Source organism: Antechinus flavipes, chromosome 3 (assembly GCF_016432865.1).
Source record: "Antechinus flavipes isolate AdamAnt ecotype Samford, QLD, Australia chromosome 3, AdamAnt_v2, whole genome shotgun sequence".
In the NCBI taxonomy this organism is placed as follows: domain Eukaryota; kingdom Metazoa; phylum Chordata; class Mammalia; order Dasyuromorphia; family Dasyuridae; genus Antechinus; species Antechinus flavipes.
In genome coordinates this window covers 225,747,775-225,773,689 of record NC_067400.1, presented here as the reverse complement: position 1 = coordinate 225,773,689, position 25,915 = coordinate 225,747,775, and the positions used below count along the sequence as shown (strand labels likewise).

The following is a 25,915-nucleotide window of genomic DNA, read 5'->3' as shown; positions in this document are numbered from 1 at the left end:
TGTGTAAATTATGTATAATGCCTCCCATATTGATGGATTTATGTGTACCTCCTCAGAAACCCCCTATGTTTTAAAACAAAAGAAAGGGGGAGATGTTGAAATCCTTACTAACTGCTAAATAATTAGAGTTGATCTAATCTTACAAGAAGTTGTTTTGGCCAGAACCTGAAACAAGGTACTAAGTAGAACTAATCAAGACAAGGCTTGTGTTCCCACCTTTACTCATTGGAGTCCACAAGTATGCTAGCTTCACAAAGTACACTTTCTAACTTCAAGGGAGTCCACCCCTTAAAGCTCTTTGGGCCAGAGAGCACTATGGGAGAAAACCCATAATCCCATTCTCTCAGAAGGTTCACATATAAGGCGAGACAGCCATTCCAGAATACACTTTTTCCTCTTGACTGGCTGATCGCGCTGGACTTGAGAGGAACGACTCTGGTGCAGAGAACACTTTTGATGGATTCCAGGGGAGCTACGCCAGAAGCCCTCTCTCTGCGGCAAGTTGGTGGCTGGACGCCAGAAGCCCTCTCTCCGCGGCAAGTTGGTGGCTGGGCTCCCCAGAGGGAGATAAGAGAGACCTTCCATCTCTGTTGGAGGCAGAAGAAAGCAGAGGCAGAGGCTGAAGGACAGAACCTTTGGATTTGGAGACATCCGAAGGGCTCCAAGCCTCTAAACCGGCTGCGCTCTGAAAAGAACAAACTCCAACATTTGAACTCTTAACATGTCCCTGCAGCCCCATAATCTAGACCTGGTATTTCCTATCAGTTGGGATTCTCTCACTTTGTCAGGATTCAAAACCTGACTTCACAAGTCATCTGGGAGGTGAAACTTTTTGTGTTCCCGCTCCAGCCAAACCCAGCTAGCCCTAGAGCTCCCCACTTGAATTTTCTCTGGATTTAGCTCTGAATTGTTTGTACCTCACACTGGTTAATCCCTCATCTGGGATTCTTTTTTCAGATTTATCAAGTTGTACCTGGAGGAACCCTATTCTGCCCCAAGTTTTCTTGATTTTTAACTAGTCCATGTTCACTTTGAGATGAATAATAGTTCTATTTGTGGAGGAAATCTGGAGAACTTGAAATTTACTAACCTACTCTACCATTTTCCCAAAATCCTCTCTCCACCTCATCATCATTTATTACAGAACAATAATATTCCATTACATTCCTATACCATAACTTATTCAGTCTTTCCCCAACTGAGAAGTATCTATTCAATGTCCAATTTCTTGCCACTACAAAAAGAGCTGCCACAAACATTTTTGCACATGTGTGTCCTTTTCCCTTTTTGATGACCTCTTTAGGATGCTGACCTAGGAGATTCACTTCTGGATCAAAGGGTAGGCACAGTTTCATAGATTTTTTTTAATTGCTCTCCAGAAGAGATCATTTCACAATTCCAACAACAATACATGGTGTTTCAGTTTCGCCACATCCTCTTCAACATTTATCATTTCCTATCATCTCAGCAAATTTGAGAGTTATGAAGTGGTACATTTTTTTCCATTTTACCAATTCTATTTTTAAGGCACTTTCTTTTTCCATTTCACCGAATTTATTTTTAAGAAGTTATTTTCTTCTGTACAGTTTTTTTCCCCTTTTCACCAAATATATTTTATAAGGAGATATTTTCTTTAATCAAACTGTTGGCTTTTTTCTACAAACTATGATAATTCTTTTCACAATGGTACATGACAGTTACCCAAAAATTGATCATATATTAGGGGATAAAAATCTCAAAGTCAGAAACATGAATCTTTTTCAGATCATGATAAAATAAATAAAATAAAAAAATGTATTAAAGAGCTGTGGAAATAGGTAAAAAATTAATTGGTATCTGAATAACAATCATAATGAACTTGTATAAATATTTCTATAAGACAGGATCCTTTAGAACTTCTGTATGCAAAAAGACTTCTAATTTTTGCTATGTTATTCTGCCTCTCTTTTGAGCTTTTTAATCTCCTTTTGATTCTTCTTCTGATGATATCTATTTTTGAAGTCCAAATGCTTTAAGAAAGACAATTGAGTCTCAATTTGAGTCAGATATAGTTTCTTAATTTTCACAAAGTAAAATTTCTTTACCATCATATTTGGATAAAGTTAACTTTTCCATCAGGAAGAATATTCTAGATAACAATCTATTGGGGAACTCGTGAAATCTACAACAAAAATGACAATTCATTGGAAAGAAGAATTACCAGGAGAAGAAAATCTGTACATGTAGAATAGACTTACTCATTTATGGCACAGAAAGGCCCCCATCTTTTAAAGCTACAAAAGCAAAAGCATTATGGAAACCACTAATCATTTTTCTTCTACAGAATTTGTTTCTGCAATTAACCATTAGTAAGAAACAAGTAAAATTTTTGAAAACACCTAATTACACTCAGTGTGAATTAAGTGCTATTCATCTGTTACGAGGAGGGGAAAGAAATGAGATGCTCCTAGATTTCCCATATGTTAAGTGATAATTGTTTCAAAGAATTAACCTGCAATAGGTGGCAAAATCATGAGACTTAGCTAAGAAGCCCCATGTGATAATCAGCTTTGATCTTCTTTTATGTATGTTCACTCATATACTGAATAATGGCTTAAAATAAAATTTCCCAAATAAGCAACTCCTTTCTGAAGGGCACTGTCAATAGTGAGGGGTAATGACATTTTCTCTGGAACTCTTCAAATACAGCCTTTCTATTTTGAGAAAATCTATATTATGAGCCAACTTATGGTAGAGCTTTGCAAATCATAAGGAAAGGATGATAAGTAATATTCTTTTAGCCAATGTTTTCAAGTTTTGTTGATGCCCACCCAAAATTTGCCAGATTTTAAATTAGAATGACACAATACTAAAAGTTCCTCCCCAATTAGTCTTTATAAAAAGAAGACTGCCTCTCTCAATCATTTCCTACCCACCAATTACACTAGGCTCCGTTTTTCAATAACAGGGCAGGTAGAAGAAGATATATTAATTTTTATAATTCCAAAGTTCTCCAAATAGTAAAGAACTATCCAAAATACAGAAAGATGGTAAGGGCTCCTTATATGATAATTTAAACTTGGGAATAAATTTTCTTATTTGTGGAGATATATTTCCAAAAAAGATCAAATCCAGTGGTAATTGCTATTGAAAAAAAGATGAAAATGATTTCATTTTTCACTCTGAAATAGCAAAATTTGTTTGTAATTTGATCAATGTATTTTGGAAATAATGGATTGCCTGGGACTTTGAGGCTATCTAAAAAAAAGACAGTTTTGAAAATAGTATATCTATATTCAGTCTCTGGTTTCATTCAATACTGAAAGTTCTAAAGTCCTATTTTTGTCTCATTTGTCACAGTGTGGTTAAAAAAAAAAGATAGAATCATGCACTGTTTCTCATCAAAGGGGTAAAGATTAAGATTAGATATTGATACTTCACTTTAAAGATAAAAACCAAAATAAAATTTTAATTTTTTTTTTAAAAAGCAATGGAATTTTGGGAAAAGTCTCATTGAGGGTTCATTGAGAAAGGAGGCTGAAAGGTTAGCTTGAGGAAATAGAGCCTGTAATACAGTAGTTATATATAAATATTTTTATATTGGTAGTTATAAATATTTTTATATCTATATGCAAACATTTATGTATATAGACACACACACACACATATATATACATACACATTGAAAATATATGTCCATATGTCTAGATATTTTTTTCCACCAAAAACTTTTTTTAACCTAAAATGCTTGAAGCCTCTTGTAATTTAATGGTATTAACTAGAACGTTCCTATTGAAACTTATCTTTGGTACTTTTTTGGCGTCCATGGAGAATGTCCAACTATGAAATGTAGAGGGCCATAGATAGTGGGGGAAGCCTGGGTGAGATATAAGATCCTTTAGTCCAGTAAAAGGAACCCTGCTGATAATGTCTAGTTCAGCTCCCTATTTTCCCCAAGGGCTCTTGGCCTTCCTGAGAAGCTGGGGCAGTGACAACCTGTTGTAATTACAGCAGAATTATACCAAGTGGCAAAGAGACTCCTACACATAATAGCAAGTTGTTTATATGGTCACACATGCACAGTATATAGTTAGTGCATGTCAGTATGCTATAGTTAAGTGAGGTTATTAGGGTATATAAGGCTGAGAGAATTTGGAATAAACTCCATGTTCAACCATCTTCACTCCTCTCCTAAGATCAAGATACTTGGGCTGGTACTGAGATCCTCTAGAGAGTTAGTCTGGACTTTACAATCAGGTGTTAATTGATTGGAATAATACTTCATTCCAAAGGAGCAGAACCAATTACATCTTCCAAGGTCCAGTGTATTATTGTTGGTAGGTGATACTGAAAAGTTTCTGGAAACTGCCATGTCAAAAGAGGGAGACTGTGCCCTTAGATGTGCTTCATAAATTAATGTCTTAGAATCTTATCATGTTATAGCTGAATGTGGCCCTTGTAAGAATATTTTAAGGATTTAAGGGTTTTTCATAAATTTTTCATATTCATTTGTGCAATTTTTCAATCTAGTATGCTCTAGGAATTCATGGCAAATTTGGCATTTGAACTGTCAGACTTCTTCGATCTATCATGTAATGTGATATTTCTGGTTGAGATTTTGGAAAATTTCCCTGACCCTGCCAGTAGAAGAAAATGAGAATATAATTTCAAAAATTAGAATATAACACAATCTGGAAATTATAAAACATTATATCATAGAATATAAGAAAATCTGGAAATTATAAAATATCAGAGTCAGAATAGACCTTAATGGGTTTTTGCTTGAAACCTCACCTTTCACAATATTCTTTCATTGTTTGATTTCCCCAGCAATTTCACTTTTTTATTTTTGAAGAAATGCCAAGATAGTGTTTCTGTACTAGACAATAATGATCTCTAAACTGCCAAATCAAGAGGAGCAGATTCTAATTAAAGCCTGGAATGTCATGCAATTTGTGAACTATTATCATACTGGAAAAGGACTTTTAGGATACTTGCTATATTTTTTTTTATTCCAACTCACAGTATTTTTCCTCCATCTTATATTTGTGCCTAAAATGCACAACACAAGGTGTAATTACTTGGAAACTGCAAAATCAAGAAAGAAAGCAAGTACTTAAAAACCTGAATCCAGCAACAAACAAGCATTATGGAAATATATATAATGGGTCAGAGGCTCTGCAGGGAACTAGAGATACAAGAACAAAGACTGAGGGTCCCCACTTGCAAGCAGTGGACATGACAAGATCTCAAATGACAAAACTGAGGCCACAAACTATGCTTAAAATTGCCTAGTGTTATTGATTCAAATCACTTCATCTTCATCCAGGAAAGAATATCTTTGTTGCAAAAGCAACAAAAACCATTGGGGGAAAAAAAGAAACAATTACACCTCAAAGGGTTGACTAATGTCCCTGCCATACTCTCCTAGAGATCTAAAATGTTAGATCTGATATGGACCTAAGAAGTCTTTTGCTCCAACTCCAACATCTGACATTACCCTTGGCTTTTGCAATTAAAAGGACAGGGCAAATTCACCAAGACAAAGGTTTACCGTTGGTGTCTTTTTTTTTGGTCTTTCTGACTCTTTCTGACTCTCTTCCCAAAGGTTCTGAAATCCAAGGCAAAGAAAGAAGATGCATGTTAATAGTTAAGGAGATAGGATACAAATCAAGTCAGATTATATCTTAGAACTGAATAAATTTGCCTGCTGTAAATGTGTGTGGAGGCAGAGCCCCTTTGACTGATCAAAGACAGAGACTCCCCCAAAGCATCCCCCACAGTATCCAAAAACTTTTAAATAATGACTGTAAAATATTTTTGAGCATTAGAATTCCCACAAAGATGCAGTAAAACTATTTTCCAGCCAAAGAGAGCTTAGAAAGTGGCAGGAGGAGTCTGTCACTCTGGAGTGGGACAAGAGGACAATTGTGGCACTGGCCAAGCCAGCACAGCCCTGGCCTGGGAAAGCCAGGGGACAGCTCAGAAGCCACTGAGTCAGTCGCAGCAAGAGCAACAATCCAGACCTCTTTATCCTTGGACATCAAGGAAGGCCTGGAAGGTCAGCCAGAAAGGTCTGTAAGACTTGGGTGTGAGAGGAGCTCCAGCAAACCAGGAGCTTTGAGATGCACTGAATCAACAGCATCAAAAATAGCAGCAGCTGTAGCTGCAGCAACACAGATGACTTCTGGAGGTTCCCATAGTTAAGGATGAACAGCTCCTCTTTCTGTCTTAGACTCCCCTAACCTCCATTTATTAGATTTGATTTTTATTCTCGAAAGCTGCATCAACCAGCTTCAGAGATGAGACGGAACTTAATGGATGTTTTAATCAGTTTTAGCTTATCACCCACTCAAAAAAAAAAAGGGGGAGGGATCCTAGAAAATGGCCCAGCTCAACACCCATTCTCATCAAAAAATAGTTACAGAAAATGAGATCATTGTTCTATGCCCTCAAAGGGCTTTGGTCCCCATTGGTTTGGGGAAAAAACTGGAACTGGTTGGTGAATGGACCGCAAATTATCCCATATCTGAATGGCTCTCTTGTTATAATAGTATTTAGGACAAAAGACAGGAAATATTGAGTTACTATTTGGATATCACTGAAAAAGGATACACCACTAACAATTCAGTTTGATATTTGTCAATTTATGGACTGTATGTACATGTGACTAGCCATAGACAAATAATTACAATGAGTATTTGTGCCCTGGTGGAGAAAGGATTTTATTGAACAGCCTATACAATTTAGAATAAGATTTGTTTTGTTACAAAGGCTAGACATCTAGAAAATTCAGATCAAAGAGCAAGTTAGACATGTGGTTTGGGAATAAGTATAATAGGTCTAGATCTCTTGGAATCATGCTTTTTAAAACCATGAAGAAAGTCAAGAACTTAAGGTAAATGATAGGCACCAATGCTTTGATAGAACTGGGAAAGGACTCTAAAGCATCTGAACAAAAGTCATCTCAATTCCTATATAATACCATTTCCTTCGGGGATGGAGAAACCTGGGAATGAATTCCTAAAATAATACTCCTGGGGAGAATTGTAGTGCTTTGTTAATTGAGTCTGGAATGTTACTGAGGATGACGCTGGCAATTTCTCAGAGATGAGCATACCTCAAACAAACCATGGGTGATATTTTGAAAGCAGCATTCTCAAATCTATTTTGAGAACTAAAGGGACACCTGTGCACTGATCCAATTTGACTATTCCTTCTACCATGTCATTTGGAGAATGAAAAACCAAACTGGTAAGAATTAAGTTAAGAATATTAACCTATGTATTAAAAAAAGGAAATTCAGTTTTAGAGTTATCCTATTCTGGTGGTTAACTACTATTTATTAAATTACACTGAAGAGGCAGTGAAGGTTATTGATAACCATTTGAATACAAGAAGGATATATAAATCATGAAATTGTTTTAAAAATGAAACTGCTATTGAATAGCACACAAATGAAATTTCCTAATGTTTACAGAACCTCTAAGAACTTCCAGATTCCTTAGTTTATGTGATCCTTGACAATCAAATAGCTTTAGATTACTTATTACCTGCAGAGGGAGAGTGAATGACCACAAATATATGTCATGCTGTGTTTATATTAAAAAAAAATAAAGAGCCATTGAAACATACATAATATTCATGATATTGCAATTGGATGCATAAGATTGGAGAAGAATTGCTTCCCTCAGTATCAGGATGGGATTCAATATGAAAACACTTATGTCTATACTCTATCATTTTAATATGTTTGTTCTCTGCTCTGGACCTTGTATTATGAACTGTCTTTTCAACTGTGGTTTCTTTTAGACTTTAAGCTTTTAGCATATATAAGTGAATGTTCATGATCAGTTGAAGCCCTGTTGTTTTATTTGACTAAATTGGTGACTTGCCTGATCCTAGGGCCAAATTGTGAGGAATTCTAGTAAGGAATCCCAATGAGTCTCACACATCCTTTTTGTGTTACTTTGTTTGATGAGAACGTACTAGCAGTTATCTGACAGAATGCCAGGAAGCACAAAGAATGACCACTCTTCTAGTGCATTAATTAATGAGGATCCTTTATTGCAGGCCTGAGTTTAGTCTGGAAACTTGGCTAGTTCCTCCTAAAGGAATGAACAAATATTCTCCTTGATGGGTCTCTTGTGACAGAGCATCCTATACCTGCTCCATCTCAAGAATCACACCTCATATGAGAATACTCAGCATAGTGCCTTCTTTGTTCTCAGCCTATAAAAACTTAGTAGAAAGTTGACTTCAGAACCTTTCTCTCAGGAAAGCACATATTATCTGAGGCTAAATCCTGTGTACCCTAAAAGCTATCACCCTAGCTGGAGAACTCCAGTTTCAGGTGTTGGTGTTTCCTCAGAGTGGTGATGGTGTGTGTTATGTTGATTTGTTTGCTTGTTGCATATATTGTCTTTATTTTTTGGTAGATCACAGTGTTAATTGTGCATTATTTTTATTGAGTTTCCTCTTTCTTTATATTGTTTAATTCAAGATTCTGAGCAGTAATAAAACTTGTACCCACCCCCTTTAAGACTACCTGTTGAATGAGAATTACGAACTTAGATTAATCTAACATAGCAGTGTCCCACAAACTGCCATTATTGAAGGAAAATATGCAAAAGGAACCCACTTCTTTTATCACCACTAGCCATAACTGCTAACAATCAGCAGAACCCTGAGAGTTGCAGCACTCCCTGAATCACTGGTCCTGTTTCCAGCTTTCAAGATCACCATTTGCAAACTTCTGTGAAGATAGAACTAGCAACTCCTACCAATTGAAAGTTGGCCTAGATGAAATAGCAAGGAACCTTGGGGGAGAGATAGAAGGCAGCATGTGCTATTAAAGTCATATAACTAACTTGAACATCATCTTCCCTCAGACTCTAATGGACACATCCCTGGATTCAAGAGCCTATGATGTTTCCAGCTCTCTTTCCATGTTCATCATACTGGGGAAGCAACACCTGTGAAGATGCAGTTTTGCCAAAGCCATTGAAGATCTAGAAGAAAAAAGTTATTACCACTAAAATCCTTGGCACACACACAAATAGCAACATCAGAAACTAATATGACTTATCAGTAGAAATGACATTAAAGAAGAAACACATGGGACCTTTCTGTTTGACTCACATCTGAAACCTTCCATACATGTTGTCTCCCCATTAGAATTTGAGCTTCTTGAAAATAAGGACCATCGACAGAATGGCGGAAAGCTTTACTCAGGAATTCTTGCTGGGCTTGTGTTATGGGCCAGAACTTTGAATTTGAAACAAGGATTCTTACAAGGTGCTAACTCAGTGGAATCGATAGAGACAATAGTTATCTAATTCAGCATGGTGATTAACAGTTCTCTAGTTCAGTACATACACTTAGTACTTAATATACTTCTACAAGATTGACACCTTTGATAAGAGGTGTCAATAAGCTTTTATAAACTCAGACAAACTCAGCCAGAATCAGAACTACTTAATATACTTCTGCAAGATTGACACCTTTGATAAGAGGTGTCAATAAGCTTTTATAAGCTCAGACAAACTCAGCCAGAATCAGAACTACTTAATATACTTCTGCAAGATTGACACCTTTGATAAGAGGTGTCAATAAGCTTTTATAAGCTCAGACAAACTCAGCCAGAATCAGAACTACTTAATATACTTCTGCAAGATTGACACCTTTGATAAGAGGTGTCAATAAGCTTTTATAAGCTCAGACAAACTCAGCCAGAATCAGAACTACTTAATATACTTCTGCAAGATTGACACCTTTGATAAGAGGTGTCAATAAGCTTTTATAAACTCAGACAAACTCAGCCAGAATCAGAACTACTTAATATACTTCTGCAAGATTGACACCTTTGATAAGAGGTGTCAATAAGCTTTTATAAGCTCAGACAAACTCAGCCAGAATCAGAACTACTTAATATACTTCTGCAAGATTGACACCTTTGATAAGAGGTGTCTTATCTTTGATAAGAGGTGTCAATAAGCTTTTATAAGCTCAGACAAACTCAGCCAGAATCAGAACTAGGAAAGACAGAGAAGTGGTGGCAGACTCTCCTCCTCTTCTCCACTGAAACCAACATCCAGAAGGCCTCCAGAAAACTAGCCAAGCCCCAAGTGAAGGAGCTAGGACTTTGAAGGTGTGTCACTTGTGGTGATTACTGAACTGAAACGAAGACTGCTCCCAGAGAACCCAAGAAAACTCAACAGAGAACCTTACATTTTAAAGAGAATATTACAGTTTTTATTTATGAACTGAAGCTTTAAATTCAAATCATTGGACACAATGGAAAATTCTGCAAAAATGGAGGATTGTAAAAAAATCTTTCAAGATGAAGAGGCATCTGTAGTTTCCAAAACAGAACTCTCTATCAACATTAATGAAATTGAATGCTCTGATGGAAAGGACGCTGACAGTGTTCAGGAAAGTACACCAAAAAAGGGAAAACTAGAGTTTCAGAGTGACTCTGAAGTTAAGACTGCCAGTTGTGGAGAGGGCACTCCATCAAATACAAGAAAGTTGGATAATGAAATTATTCCTGAGAAAAGAGCTGCAGCAGGTGACGAAGAGAGTATTTCACGAACGAGAAAGTTAGAAACTGATGATCCAAAAGATGATACTTCTAGTTGTGGAGATGGCACTCCTGCAAAAAAGAGAAAATTGGAAGGTGAAGATGTTCCTATAAAATGCAAGCATTTAGAAGAAGGACATGGCTCAACAGTAGCTGCTCACTACAATGAGCTTCAGGAAGTTGGCTTGGAGAAACGAAGCCAGAGTCGTATTTTTTACCTTCGAAATTTTAATAATTGGATAAAGAGTGTCCTCATTGGAGAATTTTTAGAAAAAGTGCGGCAGAAAAAGAAGAGTGACATCACTGTATTGGATCTGGGCTGTGGAAAAGGTGGAGATTTACTCAAGTGGAAAAAGGGCAGAATTAGCAAACTAGTTTGTACTGATATTGCTGATGTTTCCATCCAGCAGTGCCAGCAGCGTTATGCTGACATGAAGAATCATTGTCGTGACCATGAGTACATTTTCAGTGCAGAATTTGTAACTGCAGATAGCTCAAAGGAACTCTTGATGAATAAGCTTCGTGATCCAGAGATGTCCTTTGACATTTGCAGTTGTCAGTTTGTGTATCATTATTCATTTGAAACTTATGAACAGGCTGATATGATGCTCAGAAATGCTTGTGAGAAACTTTGCCCTGGAGGATATTTTATTGGCACTACACCAAATAGCTTTGAGCTCATAAAACGCCTTGAGGCATCAGAGACAGAATCATTTGGAAATGAAGTCTACACTGTAAGGTTTCAGAAGAAGGGAGAATATCCTTTATTTGGATGCAAATATGACTTCAAGTTGGAAGGTGTTGTGGATGTTCCAGAATTTTTGGTTTATTTTCCTTTGCTGATTGAAATGGCAAAGAAGTATAACATGAAACTAGTTTACAAAAAAACATTTTTGGAATTCTATGAAGAAAAGATCAAGAATATTGAAAACAAACTGCTCCTAAAACGAATGCAAGCATTAGAACCATATCCAGCAAAAGAGAATTCCAAGCTTGCCTCGGGGAACTTGGGTGATTATGAACATGCTGCAAAATATATGAAAAATAGTCAAGTTAGATTACCTTTGGGGACCTTAAGTAAATCCGAATGGGAAGCTACAAGTATTTACTTGGTTTTTGCATTTGAAAAGTTGCCGTGAATATAAAACTGTCAAGAAGACTGGTTTATCCTACTTTGTGCAGACATGGAGGATTCACAATCAGCATTAGCAACTTAGCTTTAATCTTTTTCTTGCCCTTTTTTGTTTTTATTTTTATCTTCCTTTTTTAAAAAAATTGTGAACATGTAGGACCTTGCCAAGAACTAGGACAAACACATGTGTCTGTCCTCCAGCTCCTGACTGGTAGAGAGTGTGTATGTAAAAATGAATTTGGACATTCATTTCTTTAAAACAATTTGTTTGCTTTCAGAAATGGTCAGGGGGAAAATAACCTATTTTGACTTTTCAATGATCAGGTAGCTTTCAAAAATTATGTTTATTACAACTTGTCATTAAGGCAGCTGAGCCATTACTATGAAGCTTCAATTTGTTCAGTAATATATGTTTACAGAATCAAATTTTGAGACTGTAGGATGTGGGGCAAGAAATTCAAATTGTAAGTATGCTTGTGCTTGCACGCACATGTGCATGCTTGTATATATGTAGTTTTGTTATTTTGTTTTCAACATTAAATGTTTTTGTATTCTGTTAAAAAAAAAAAGACTATCTTATTTTTTTTCTATTTGTGTCTCTAGCACTTCAAACAGTACTTTTTACATAATAAATGCTTTATTCATTCATTTACCAACTATGACTTCAGAAGACCAACAATGAAGTATGTTAATGAACTTCCTAATCAAGAGATAATGGACTTAATATATATGAGACATATATTTTTGGATATGGACAATGTGAGCATTTGTTTTACTTGAATATACTTTTGTTTGTTTTTTAATGAGAGAAGGGAAGTTAAAGAAAAGAAATGAATATTTGTTAATTTTTTAAATAAAAATGAGATTTAAAAATATAAATGAAAGCACAATATAAATGGTCTTGGGAAACTAGTCAGGCTAAGCATAAATTATATACTAAGCCACCAAAAGTATTACTCATGCTTATGTACCTAACTCCTGTTTCATTTCCCTTTATATAGGCAAAATTTTCTAAAAACTTCCTTGTAAAGGGTTGTAACTCTTAAAAGATGTGCTTGAATCAGACAGCTAAGCACTTAAGACTAATTACCTATTGGACAATAACTCTATTAGCATATGTTTGGATTTCTCTTCTCATAGTTGATGCTAATTCAATGCTTGGAGTTAAGAGAACTCTAGGTAAGGATTAGGGAGTGGAGTGAGAAAGGCAAGAGAACTTCACTTGGCCTCAGGATGAGGAGCAGAAAAGTGTGGAGATCCGTGGAGATTCTGTACTCTAGAATCAAGGAAGGATCCTTGGCAAAACTAACAGTTCAATCCATCTCCTTCACTTTTCCCCCTAAAGATCAAGGACTTTTGCTTATCCTGACTCTGGCTGATTCTGAGGCCTCTAGGGAGCTAGCGCAGACTTTACATTTTGGCGCTCAACATGTGAACCAAGGACTCTAATTTCACTGAAGGACTTTATACTTCCTACCCACAGGGTACATGGTTTTTCCCTTTACAAGCAACTCACTCTAGGAGCCATTACCAATTGATAAAGGGTAAAATGATATATAAACAGGCAATGCTGAAAGAAATTCAAGTTATCAGTGGACATTTTAAAATGCTCCAAATGCTAATAAAATATGAAATTAAAGCAACTCATACCCACAAATTGGCAGGAAAAAGGCCCATTAAGGAATTATTGGTGCTGCTTTGAATTGATATAGCCTTTTTGGGAAGCAACTTGCAATTACTCCAAAAAAGTTATCTTTAGAGATTTATGGATTCCAAATTCATTACTAGGCTTTTACTATCCAATAGTAGTATCTCTCTTGACTAAATGGAAGGAGCATCAACAATTACATCTATAGGATTCATCTGATCTATCATATTAGTAAACCTGTCCAAAAAAAAAAAAAAGAAATGCATTAGTTTAGAAGGAGCTGTTCTTGAAGAAGTCAAACTGGCTCTTTGTGATCATTGCTTTTTTCTCTAGCTCTGATGCTAAAATATTCTATTGTATGGAAACTACAGAATTTATATCTAGATGAAAGGAAAAGCTTTATAACATTTAAAAATCCAATATAATGAATTGAAAAAATAGTAGGTTCTCCAAATAGAGGTCTTCAACAAAGTAAGGATGACCACTTGCTGGTTAAAAGGAATTCTCCTTCAGTGGTTGCCTTGCTTATGCAGACTGGTTTTTACATATCCTTAAGTTGTAAGACATATTGTTCCCTTAAGATACAGTGATAAAAGGAACAGAAATAGAAAATTTAAGTTGATTGTCAAATGATGTGGTACATTACTGCTATTAAAGATGAATATTTTTATAGCTAACATAATTAGAAGAAAGCTTTATTTTACTATACATTGCTAAAAATATGTTTCTGAAGAAATTTACATTAAATAAGATTTTGCACAAATAAAACCAACAAAAAGAAAGATTGAAAGGGAAATACAAATCTGGGAAAAATACTTACAGCCAATGTTTCTGATAAAGGTCTCATCTCTAAATATAAAGAACTATGTCAAATTTATAAGAATACAGGTTATTCCCCAATTGTTAAATGATATGGTAATATGAAATTGGCAAAGATATGAACAGACAATTTTCAGAAGACTAAAGCCATCTATAGTTATATGAAAAAATGTTCTAAATCACTATTGATTAGAGGAATGAAAAAACAATTCTGAGGTACACCTTACACTTCTCAAATTAGCTAAAATGACAGGAAAAGGTAATGATAAATGTTGGAGGGGATGTGGGAAAACTGGGACACTAATGCATTTTCAGTAGAGTTGTGAATTAATCCAACCATTCTGGAAAGCAATCTAGAACTATTCCCAAAGGGCTATAAAAGTGTGCATGCCCTTTGATCCAGCAGTGCCACAATTGGATCTGTATCCCAAAGAAATCATCAAGAAGGGAAAAGCTCCCACATGTACAAAACTGTAGCATCTCTTTCTGTAGTAACAAAAAATTAGAAAATGAGTAAATTCCTATCAATTGGGGAATATCTGAATAAGTTGTGGTATGTGAAGGTAATGGGATAATATTATTGTATTAAAAAATTATGAACAAGCTGATTTTAGAAAGGCCTGGAAAGATTTACATGAACTGATGCTGAGCAAAACAAGCATAATCAGGAATGCATTATACACAGTAACAATAAGAATGTACAATTATCAACTATAAAATACTTGATTCTTCTCAATGGTTCAAAGATCCAAAGAAATTTCAATAGACTTTGGACAGAAAATGCCATCTGCATCTAAAAAAAGAACTATGGAGACTAAATGTAAATCAACATATGTTTGCTTCTTTTTTGTTTTTTTTCCCTCTTCAAAAGTTTTTCTCTTTTGTTTTGATTTTTTTTCTCTCCCATCAAGATTCATAAAGCAATGTGTATTAAAATAAATTTTTTTAAAAGAAAAAAAGAAATTTGACAAATTTTTGGACCCAAAATTAAGAACTCCATTGAGGGAAACAAGTACACATAGAAAAGTGCTGACAAACCCTTTCCAGATGCTATGGTAGTGTTGATTTGATTACATTTCATTTTTCTGAGGATGAATGGGAGGGGTGGAGAATAAAGAAGGTGGCAAGCCAAAATGAGTGAGATGAAGATAAAATTTCATGATTCCTAGGGGTTCAAAGCTCACTGGTTGAACTCTGGCAAGGGGAAAATTTCCAGGAGCCCATGTTAGAAGGTGGAGTAATAGGAAATTAGAAAATGACTGGAATGAAAATAAGGATGCAAAGGCCCAATGAAAAAGACTTCTGCATGCTTTTCCAGGTTTTTAAAAATGGTCTAAAATTGTGATTTAATCAGTATAGAACAGAACTTCCTAAACTTTTCCACTTGCAACCCTTTTCCCCCAGAAATTTTTATGTAACCCCAAGTACATAGATAAATAAAATAGGTATACAAATCAAACATTTACTGATAATCATAATTTCATGCCCCCACATTGTTATACAATCTTATATGAAATCAAAACCCACAGTTTAGGAAACTTTAGTATATAGTAGCAGTGATATTAAATTCAAAAAAGGGGGTGGCTAAATTGTATATGAGGATATCTACAGGCAGCATATAGAAAAACACATTAACATTATCTTTGTTCTATCATATTTTTATTTATGTTATTAAATAACTCTCCATTACAATATTTGGTACAGGAAAGTGATCCAGGCTATAATGTTTATTAGCTCTAACTTAGGTGAACTCCTAGCAAAGTAGACTGACAACTTGGCCTTAATTTGTGGTCTTAAAAAATTGTGCTGAATACTCCAGAAATTGTTTCATTTTACAGAGGCAAGACTTGATCCCAGGTCTTTTTGACCACAAATCTGGCCTCATATCTCTATGCCATTACAACCTTTCTCATTTTCAATTATGGCTATTAAAAACATGACTAATCTTTTCTAATCCTATCTCTCCACCCCAAGGTAATGTTCAAAATTGTTTCATATTATATGTGTGTGTGTGTGTGTGTGTGTGTGTGTGTGTGTAAATGTTATATTTGAGGAACTTGCTGTTCCTCAAACAAGATACTCCAATTCTCTACTCCTAAAACTCTCACTGTTTCTATGCAAATTTGCCCTCCTTATCTTCACCTCCTGGATTTTCCTGGCATCCGTCAAGTCTCAAAATCCCTCATTCTACCAAATGCCTATCCAGATTCTGCTTAATTCCAATAACTTCCATCATTGATTATTTCCCACATCACTTATATATAACTTGTTCATAATAGTTTGATATTTCATACATTAGACTATGAACTCCCTGAGATAAAGGGTTATTTTTTTGCCTTTTAATTCTGAACTTTAGTATAGTACCTGGCACATAGTAGATGCTTAATAAATGTGTATTGTCTGACTGATATATCAAGTCCTTGATATCTTTGAGTGAGTGTTGCCTCTCATCCACCAGTTAAGTACATAAACATAAATTCAGTGTGCTGCACTGAATTTATCTACTTCCTTCTTGCAGATTCACTGGGTATATATACTAACTATAATAGCTGTTATTAAAAAATAAACAATTAAGTATTTATTAGATGTGTGGTATGTGTTAAGCATTGTATGCTAGACTAAGTCAGAAATGAAAATAGGCCTTAAGGTACTTATGGGGAGGGGGAGTCAGAATATGCACACAGATGAATAATTTGAAAATATAAACAAAGTAATAGGGGAAGTAAGTCAGATTATAATGGAAAGAACAAAAGCAAATAGAGCTAAAGCAAAATATAGAATCTGGAACTCAAGATGAGTCTTGAATTCAATGTTTAAAGCAGTAAAGCTCTTGATATTTATCTTGTGTGTGTGTTTTTAAATTACTTTTATGACTTTTTGAAATATTGTAATACTTTGAAGTATTACTTTTGAAGGCTTCTTCCTAAGGAAGAAGCCTTTTGCTGTTTTGTAATATGGGTTTCCCAGGATTTATTTCACTTGTTAATAATTAATTATTGTGTTGCAAAGGAGCTGCTTTTAAGATATCTGAATCAATATTTATCCTTTGAAAGATTTACATGAACTAATGCTTAGTGAAACAAGTAGAACCAGGAAAACATGGTACACAACCACAGCAAGATTGTGCAATGATCAACTATAAAAGACTTGCTTCTTCTCCATGGTTCAGTGATCCAAGGCAATCTCAATAAACTTTGGATGGAATATATTATTGGCATTCAGAGAAAGAACTATGAAGACAATGTAAATCAACATAAGCTACGTTCACTTTTTTTTTTTTCTTTTTTTTTCTCTTGTGGTTTTTCCTTTTGTTCTGATTTTTGTCTCCCAACATAATTCACAAGGAAATAAAAAAAAAAAGAAAGGAAAAAAGTGTGCATGTATAACAAGGAAAAACCTTTTAATTTTACATGTAAGTGGGGAAAATTTTAAAAAATAAATATTTATCCTTTGTCTTTGAAAATGCCAATTATCAGAGCCATTTCAGCTACCTTGAATGTATTTTAACACAAACACACCTGAGAGTATTTATCTCTTCACTGTACAATCAGCAAGCAACTGTAAATGTCTTTGAAAAGTAAATACTAGAGGTTAAATGGTAAAAATAATTTATTTGGAATGTGCCATCTGAAAAGATTTAGACTTTCAACAAAGATATAGCTGTGAATCCAATTATTCAGTTCAAAAATCCAATCCAGTAATAGAATATTTTAGAAGGTCACTTACCCTGTCTGAAGCTCAATTTCTTTATAGGGGTTGGTGAGATTCAATCCCAGTTTCTTAAACTATAGGTCAGGTATAGGGTCTTGTTAATCAACTATGGGGGTCACAAAGTTATGATTTATTTAATGGTGATTGATTTGTACACATATTTTATATATCTATGTATCTGAGGTCATGTAAAAATTTCTTGGGTGAAAAGGGATCATAAATGAAAAAAATTTAAGGAGCTCTGGTTTAGATGACCTCTGAGAACTCTAGTTCTATATCTAGGATTCCATGATCTATGAATCTGGCTTTATTCTGCTGACCCTTACTTGATTTATAGGGCTTTTTAAAAAGGCAGAGCAGTATAATAGGAAGAATACTGAGCTTAGAAGAATAATTAGCGGACATGAGTATTGAAGCTCTAAAATTCAAGGAGCCTACATTTCATAAAGGAAGGTAACATTTATTAAGCACCCATACTATACCTGGCAGCTAAGTGGAACAGGGGATAAAATGATGGACCTGGATTTAGGAAGTTTCATCTTCCTCAGTTCAAAATATCACAGCCATGAACCTGGGCAAGTCATTTAACTCTGCTTCCTTAGTTTCCTCATCAAATGTCTCACTGGTAAGTTTCTATAAATATGTGCCCCTTTCCCTTGGGCATTGCTTACCTTGGTATAAGTGTATCATCTAAGTTTATAAGTGGGCTGTGATATTTTGATTATTCTTACTTTTGTCTTCTATTTGGTTTATAGTTCATATTTAGTAGTTGACATATTATGACTAATTTCATATAAATGGAAACTATTTCCATGGAGCCTCAGAAGCTTAGAGTAGCAAAGAGTAGGAATATGTTTATTCCCCACACTGGGATTATCCCTAGAACTTTAAAGTGAGTAGTGACTTTGTGGTCACCCTTCTAAAGAACCAATTTTGGGATAAGTGTATAAAGATGAAGAGAGCCAGTCCCAGAACAGAACCCGGGTTGAGTTCAGTGACATGCCTGAGCTCACACATATGTCTGGACAATGAGGCAATAATCGCTTCCAGGAAAGGAAGAATTGAATTACATAAGGTGTGCTATCCCTCAGGAAACAGAGAGCATAGCAATTATTCAGACTTTGTCTCATTGTTATACATAACCCACAAATAATAATCCCAATTCTTGACATCCCTAGTTATCCTGATGATGGCTATCATGGATACCAAGTGATGGTTTTATTTTATTTTTTGTAATAAAAAAGATATTATTGTCTTTATTTTAAAAACTAAATGGACATTTCCAGGTAAAACAGAGACCTCACCACTGAGCCAAGTCCTTATGAGCATGCACAGAATATCACTAAGACCATTCTCCATGTTTAAAAGGCTGGGGAACTTACTTCAGGGAGAATCATGATTATGTGTGATAGAAGTGCCTTAGACATTCTGTAATTCTTTTTGTTGTCTTGACATTCAGTCATTATTTTAGTTGTGACTAACACTTCAAGGCAATTGGTTTGGGTTTGCTAAAAGTATAATGAGGAGTCTTTTTAATTGGTGATCTGGACAAAAATGGTAGTGCACCAAAAAAAAAAAAAAAAAAAAAAAAAAATCTGTGGTCTCATCTCTTCTCTTAGTCTGACCTCTTTTAATTTGACTTCTTCCAGATCTATAGCATACAGATGGGAGTTAGATCTGTAAGGAGATTGGTATTAGGCCCTCCCCACCTGAGGCCATCATATGCTCATGAATACAAGCCCAGTTTCTCTTGCCTTAGTATTCTTCTTTTAGTTTAAGTGAAGGAGATTAATCAGGAGACCATGACCTTGTCAGTTTTGAAAGGTCAAGAGAGTAAGCCACCAAAAGTCAAGGAATCTAGAAATGAAATATATCCTGGCTTTTACAACCAGGATAGCATAGAATTTCCAAAGATAAAAAAGTAATTAGAATATAGTCTAATGATAGATGATATGAGGACTCTCCAGCAGGGATGCTTTTGGGGGGCATGAATTTAGTAGGACCAATACATTCTGTAGAAACTCCATTAGTTTAATCTCATTCCCCCCCCCCCCCCCCAGAAAGCCACATAGCATAGTAGAGACTGTAAACTTGTGGTATTAAGCACAAATATTTGTATTGCTATTCTTGATGTTGTTGTTCATACTTCATTTTCTATGAAATCCAATGATATGTCTTAGATGATATCTTGACTCAAGAAAAATTGGATTTAAGTGAGACAGAATTGTGCAACATCATCAGCTTCATTTTATCTTCCAGAGTCATCAAAGTCCAGTGGCAGGACAAAAGTGAAGATGACTGGCAATGCCTCAGAGTATAAGGGTATCTTCTATGTCTGACTTCAGCCTCCTTCATGGTCATTGCAACAAATTGATCTCATCTATGCCTTCTGCTAGGGGAAGTCTTCACCTGATAGCAGTAAACATCCCCTTAACTCACCAGTGCATTTGGGGTTTATTGGTTGTCTTCAACCTGGTTGAACCTGTCTGCTGAGTCAGTTTTACCAGAGTGTGGCCACTGAAAAGGCTATAGATATCTTTGAAATAAGCTGGCATTCCTTTTAGCTATACTTTCTTTGTCTTCTGGCAAAGAAGTATTTTGGAAGTCTTTCTAGCAGCATAGTATAAAAAGAAAAATACTGGATTTAGCACTGCATTCAAATCCTCTCTCATTTGCTAGATTTTGTGACCTTGGGCACAATTTAATCTCTCAGTTTCCTAATCAGAAAAATGGTTTAAAAAATTTTAGCTATTTTCTTTATTGGATTTTTGCAATGAAAGTACCTTATAAACTCTGAAGCACAATATAATTATATTATTCTAGGTTTAGTATAGCAAGTATAACAATATGGATGTGTTTCAGTTATTTTAGTAATGGGTCAACTCATTGGTCATCGGCCAAAGACAATGCTAAGAATTGGTAATAACTTCCTGCAAGATGACTGAGAGTAAGAAACTAATACCATTCCTTAAAATACAAATAATTTTTTACTTTGAAGTGTCCAGTTTCATTCTTTTATAATTTGTTGTTGTTAATTGTTTTAGAAAAAGCCTTTTATCTGTTTTTGAACTTCAATTTTCTTTTTCACAACTCTCTAGAGTCCATTTAAGATGATTTTATTGTTTATCTCATGACACTTCATCTTCTACTTCTATGTCTTGGCTAAAAATATTTTGGGTTTTCTATTCAATAGTAGGTTAGGAGCAAGAAAAAGTTTTCCTGGATATTCCTCTGTTGTTAGACAAGGTCAATTATCAGGATTTCTAGCCAGGTACATTCTAGATCATGAAGAATCAGATATATGAAACCTGGAATTATCTTTGCTCAATTAATCATGCAAACAAACTTATTGTCTGCTATAAAACTTCCATGAAAAGTCTAAATCACTGGCTCAGCTTCCAGCAAAATCCTAGTTACTTTAGCTGTTAGGAACAAGAACTAACTACTTCCAGTTTCTGTTTCTATTAACTCAGCTTAAATCTTTGCTAGCTGGGCTATTCTAGCCAACTAATCCTATTAAAGATGGTCCCACCTCTAAAGTCTTCTCTTATTGATGAATTCCTCCCCAAACCTTTATTCAAAAAAAGCAACTAGGGATTTCTAGGGGCAGAGCCAAGATGTTGGACCAGTGACGCTAGGAAGTTGTTCAAGCTTTCCCAATTTCCCTTGAAAACTACATGAAACCAAGCCTCTGAATAGAGTCTGGAATGACAGACCCTACAAAGAGACAGAATGAAACTGTTCTCTAACTCAAAATAGATTAGACGTACTTCAAAAAAGTTCAATATCACTGGGATAAAAGGAGTACTTGGCTCAGCTCAGACAGTGTCCAGGAGTCATTAAAAGGGTCTTAATCATAGCAGATCAGCAAATAAGACACTTAGTACTGGATCAGTAGCAGAGCAGACCAGCCTCCAATTCCAGGGAAGGAAGGAAGGAAGGAGGGAAGGAGGGAAGGAGGGAAGGAGGGAGGGAAGGAAGGAGGGATGGAAAGAGGGAAAGAGGGAGGGAGGGGGAAAAGGAAGAAGGGCTAGAGGGAGAAAAGGAGTAAGGGAGGGAGGGAGGAAAGGAAGGAGAGAAAAAGAGGAAAGGAGGGAGAAAGGGAGGTAAGGAAAAGAGGGAGGGAGAGAAGAAAGAAAGGGGAGAGTGAGAGGGAGGGAAGGAAAGAAGGGAAAGAGAGAGGGAGGGAGGGAGGGAAAAAGGAAGAAAGGGAGGAAGGAGAGAGAGAGAGAGAGGGAGGGAGGAAGTGAGGAAGGGAAGGGAAAGAGAAAGGAAGAGAGGGAGGGAGAGAGGAAGGGAAGGAGAGAAAGAAAAGGAGAGAAGAGAGAGAGAGAAGAGGATGTTGTGCCACAGTTCTCTTTTAGTGTCCTGACTCAGTTTCCCTAAATTGTTCTGCCTCAGTTTTTCTGAATTGTTCTGCCTCATTTTCTACCCCTCCCTCCTAATCATGATGATCCAGATAAGGAGAAAGACCTTCTATCTTAGGCTTCATCAGAATGTTGGGTGCCTCTCCCTATTCTTTAATCCCAATTATCAGCTATCCCCCATGCCTGTCCTGTCCGGCAGGACATCAACAGTGGGTCATCGAGTGGAGCCGGGGCCGAAGGGGAGCAAAGGCGCTGTAAGACAACAGTCTGTAAAGCCTATGGCTTGGGGACAGGATCGGAGAGACAGAGAGGCAACTCAAGATTTAAGATGGTGAATGTCTCTGTTTAATGAATGAAGAGAGTTTAATTAAATAGGATTTCTGAGTGGGGGGTTACAATGAGAAGAATGTCGGACCATAGGTGTGGCAGAAATCCTAGAGTATACTGTTATCTAGATCTTGGGCGGAGATGACCGATTTCTTGGGACACACATTATCTAATCTCAGGAATTTAGGGTGTTTGCCCTCTTCTTAGCTCTTTGTCTCCTGTGTCCAAGGACATGGCCTCTGGCAGTGTTCAAGGACATGGTCTCTTGGCATATCCTCAAGAGCATGGTCTCTGGCATATCCCCCTTTATTTATTTATGGGTGGGAGGCCTGTTTTAGGCTACGTGGCCGGCATCCATATTCAGTACCCAAGTAATCCGACCTTAAAAGGCCAGAAAAGGGCAGGACCCCTGTCTTAGGCTATGTGGGCGGCATCCGTCCCAGCACCCCAGCATCAAACTTCCGGGGTGTGCTTCTGGAAAACAGGCCCACAATAATCCCGTCTTTGGGTGTTCCTGCAGCCAGAGGGTATGATGACCCTGAAATATGGGGCCACAATAATCCCATCATTGGCTCACCCACAGCTTATTTACTGAATGGGGGGGGGGGGGCAATACCTGAGACCAGACCTTGTATGGATATGAGGAGGAGGTGGGGCAAAAGTGCTTAAGGCAAAGTGAATAGGAGCTAAGAGTTCCCATTCTTTCAGGTATATTGAAAAAATATAAATCCCAGGAGCAAATCAAAATCCCTACACATAACAGACTAATACAGTAGCATTTCCTAAAAAGGCCTAAAAAGCCCTCAAACATAACAGCAATAATTACATAGTTTTAACAAATCCCATCCCAAGTCTTAAACACACAGTAATAGATGATCCAGGCAAGGTTTAACAGTCGGTCATCAACCATTCCCAAAGTCCCTTATATCAGTCCAAAGTACACTCGATGCAGGGTCAAGTCCATGGTCTCATTTTAAAACTGCTGCTTCAGGCTGTGAAGTGATAGGAGGCTCTCATTCCTTGCAGAGTGGGTGTGTCATGCTGGCAATCAAAGCTGATCAAAGCTGATCCCGGTTCCAGAAGCAAGCCAATATCTGTAATTTGACCAAAATCTAAAACAAAAACACAAATCTAACACATAAAGATTAGATCAGTCTCAGATAGACTCAGTTCACCAGACTGTTGCAAAATACGAGGAGGCCAAAATGGATTGGCCAGCAGTTTCCTATGTGAAGAAATGAGTTTGCTTTACAGGCCAAGCAAACGGCTGCAGTCTTACAGACCCCTGTTAACTGTCCACTTATCATGTAGAAACCTTAAAGGAACAAAACACAAATATCCAGTAACAGACAGATGACCAGGTGAAATACTTTGTTGCCCAAGCATTTAGAATACATGATTACATATGACCAGACTGAAAATAGCAAGGCATGACATAACTGAATTGCATTAACAGTTTCTATTGACCATTGCTCTGATCAGAGAGATCAGTTACAGAAGGAAAAATTCAAGAACATAACTATAATATAACATAAGCAGTTGAATTTTAACAGCTTCTCAATCAATTGTCCCAGTAACTGTCATAGGGTGGAGCTTTAAAACTCCCAAATAGCATTAGCTAATTAACTCTAAGCCCAAAAACTCCAATAACAGATGTCATTAATCAATTATTTATCATATCCTTATAAGTCATAACAGAAGGCAATTTTGTCTCAGTAAGTTCACAACTTAGAACAATTATCATATCTAGGTAGATGTTACATGAGTGAACATTATACATACAAATCAGTTTGCTTTTAAAATACCCAATACATAGAAAAACATAGAAAATTGCATATTGTCCATAACAAACATTTTCAAAAGGACAAAAAAAACAACTATTATGTTCAGAGGCCCTTTAAATAACCTCAGGATGACCCAATACAATCAATTTAAACTTATACAAAAAACCCAATTCCACATAAAAGAATTCAAGAACATAGCAATTAAACTTTTAGAAATACTCAGACCAAAGTATGGATCACATTTTATGGATCACATTTACGACCATTTTCTTTTAACCAAAAAAACATTTATGAAGAAACAAATATTCAATCAATTAACCTAAAAATAAGCATGTCCTTAAAAATCACAGTTTGCTGCACTGGCTGTAAATCAGTTAAGAAAAAAGCGGCAGGAACATACTCAGGGAGGTGAGGGGCGGAGAAGATTCCATATGGCCATCCTTCCCCCACTCCTGACCCCCTAGAAAAAACTTCCCTCAGGTTCCCCACTCAATTTCCTACATGGGGATCCTTTTCAAGATTTAACCCATCAGTTTCTCAATATCAGGTTTCTTTCCAAATCCACCCATTTCCAACTTTCTCTTTCCCTCTAACTACATACTTAAACAATCTCCTTAAAGAACTTTCCTCCAGATACTCCTTTGGTAAAGTAGCAGAAGGCAGTGGGGGTGGGTGACTCCTCCCCCCACCTCTTCACCTACTCCCAAAAGTCTTTCTTTCACCTTTCTAATACCAATCGAACCTTTAATTTCCCTTGCAAATCAGTCCTTCCTAAATCACCTGCATTCCTCTTTCCTTTTCCCATCAAAAACCTGTAAGATTCACCCCTATAGTGAATAATAAACCTCCAAAAATCCACACATGTCCAGCAGAGCTGGATTTAAAGTATAACTTATGTTAACAAATTTCAGAAGGTAACAAACTGAATCAAACTAATACAGCTGTTTTTAAAAGTTTTTTCTTCTACCACATTTCTTCTAACAGCGATTAGCATCTTATCTCTAGAGCTTTTTATTGCCCAGGCCAGGCTAAGCTTGAATTTTATTGCTCTTTACTCTAGTAGGCTTGTCCTTAAAGAAATGCAAATTTTCCTTAATCATTGTTCTTAAAACTTAACAAAGCTTTTAAATCAGCAAAAACAGATTAGGGGCTTTTTCCAGGATTCCCCACCCTCAGAGAGAAGTTTTGTTTATATTATAACTTTCCGAACTTTCAAATCCCTTTCCATCTATTATTTTTTTTTCTTTCCTTTTTTTCTTCCTTTCTCTCCCTTTTTCTCACAGGCTGCTGCAGTCAGCCAGAGACAGAGAGAGAGAGAGAGAGAAAGATTTTTCAAACTTCTTGACATTTTCTAAGCCTGCAACACAGAGGCTGAATTCTTATCTCTTACAAGCTTATTTTAACTTTTAACACAGACACACACAAACAAACATGGAGCTCCAATTTACTATGTACAGTTGCAACGTTGTTTTCCAACCAACAACATAACAGACAAACCACACAGAACATAGAACATATCACACAGACTACACAGCTATACAGATTCCATGACATTCAAGATTTTTT

The 25,915-nt window shown here is 36.2% G+C and overlaps 1 protein-coding gene across 1 annotated transcript; it reads left to right on the top strand.

Annotated features, from left to right (window-relative positions):
- Positions 1–10,222: 10,222 nt before the first annotated feature.
- On the top strand, positions 10,223–11,881 carry LOC127553685 (mRNA cap guanine-N7 methyltransferase-like). The gene has a single exon (XM_051984596.1). The coding sequence runs from the start codon at positions 10,276–10,278 to the stop codon at positions 11,698–11,700; it is 1,425 nt and encodes a 474-aa protein (XP_051840556.1). The 5' UTR covers positions 10,223–10,275; the 3' UTR covers positions 11,701–11,881.
- Positions 11,882–25,915: the final 14,034 nt, after the last annotated feature.

Coding starts and splice junctions, on each gene's coding strand:
- LOC127553685 (XM_051984596.1), top strand. CDS start 10,276: ATGGAAAATTCTGCAAAAATGGAGGATTGTAAAAAAATCTTTCAAGAT.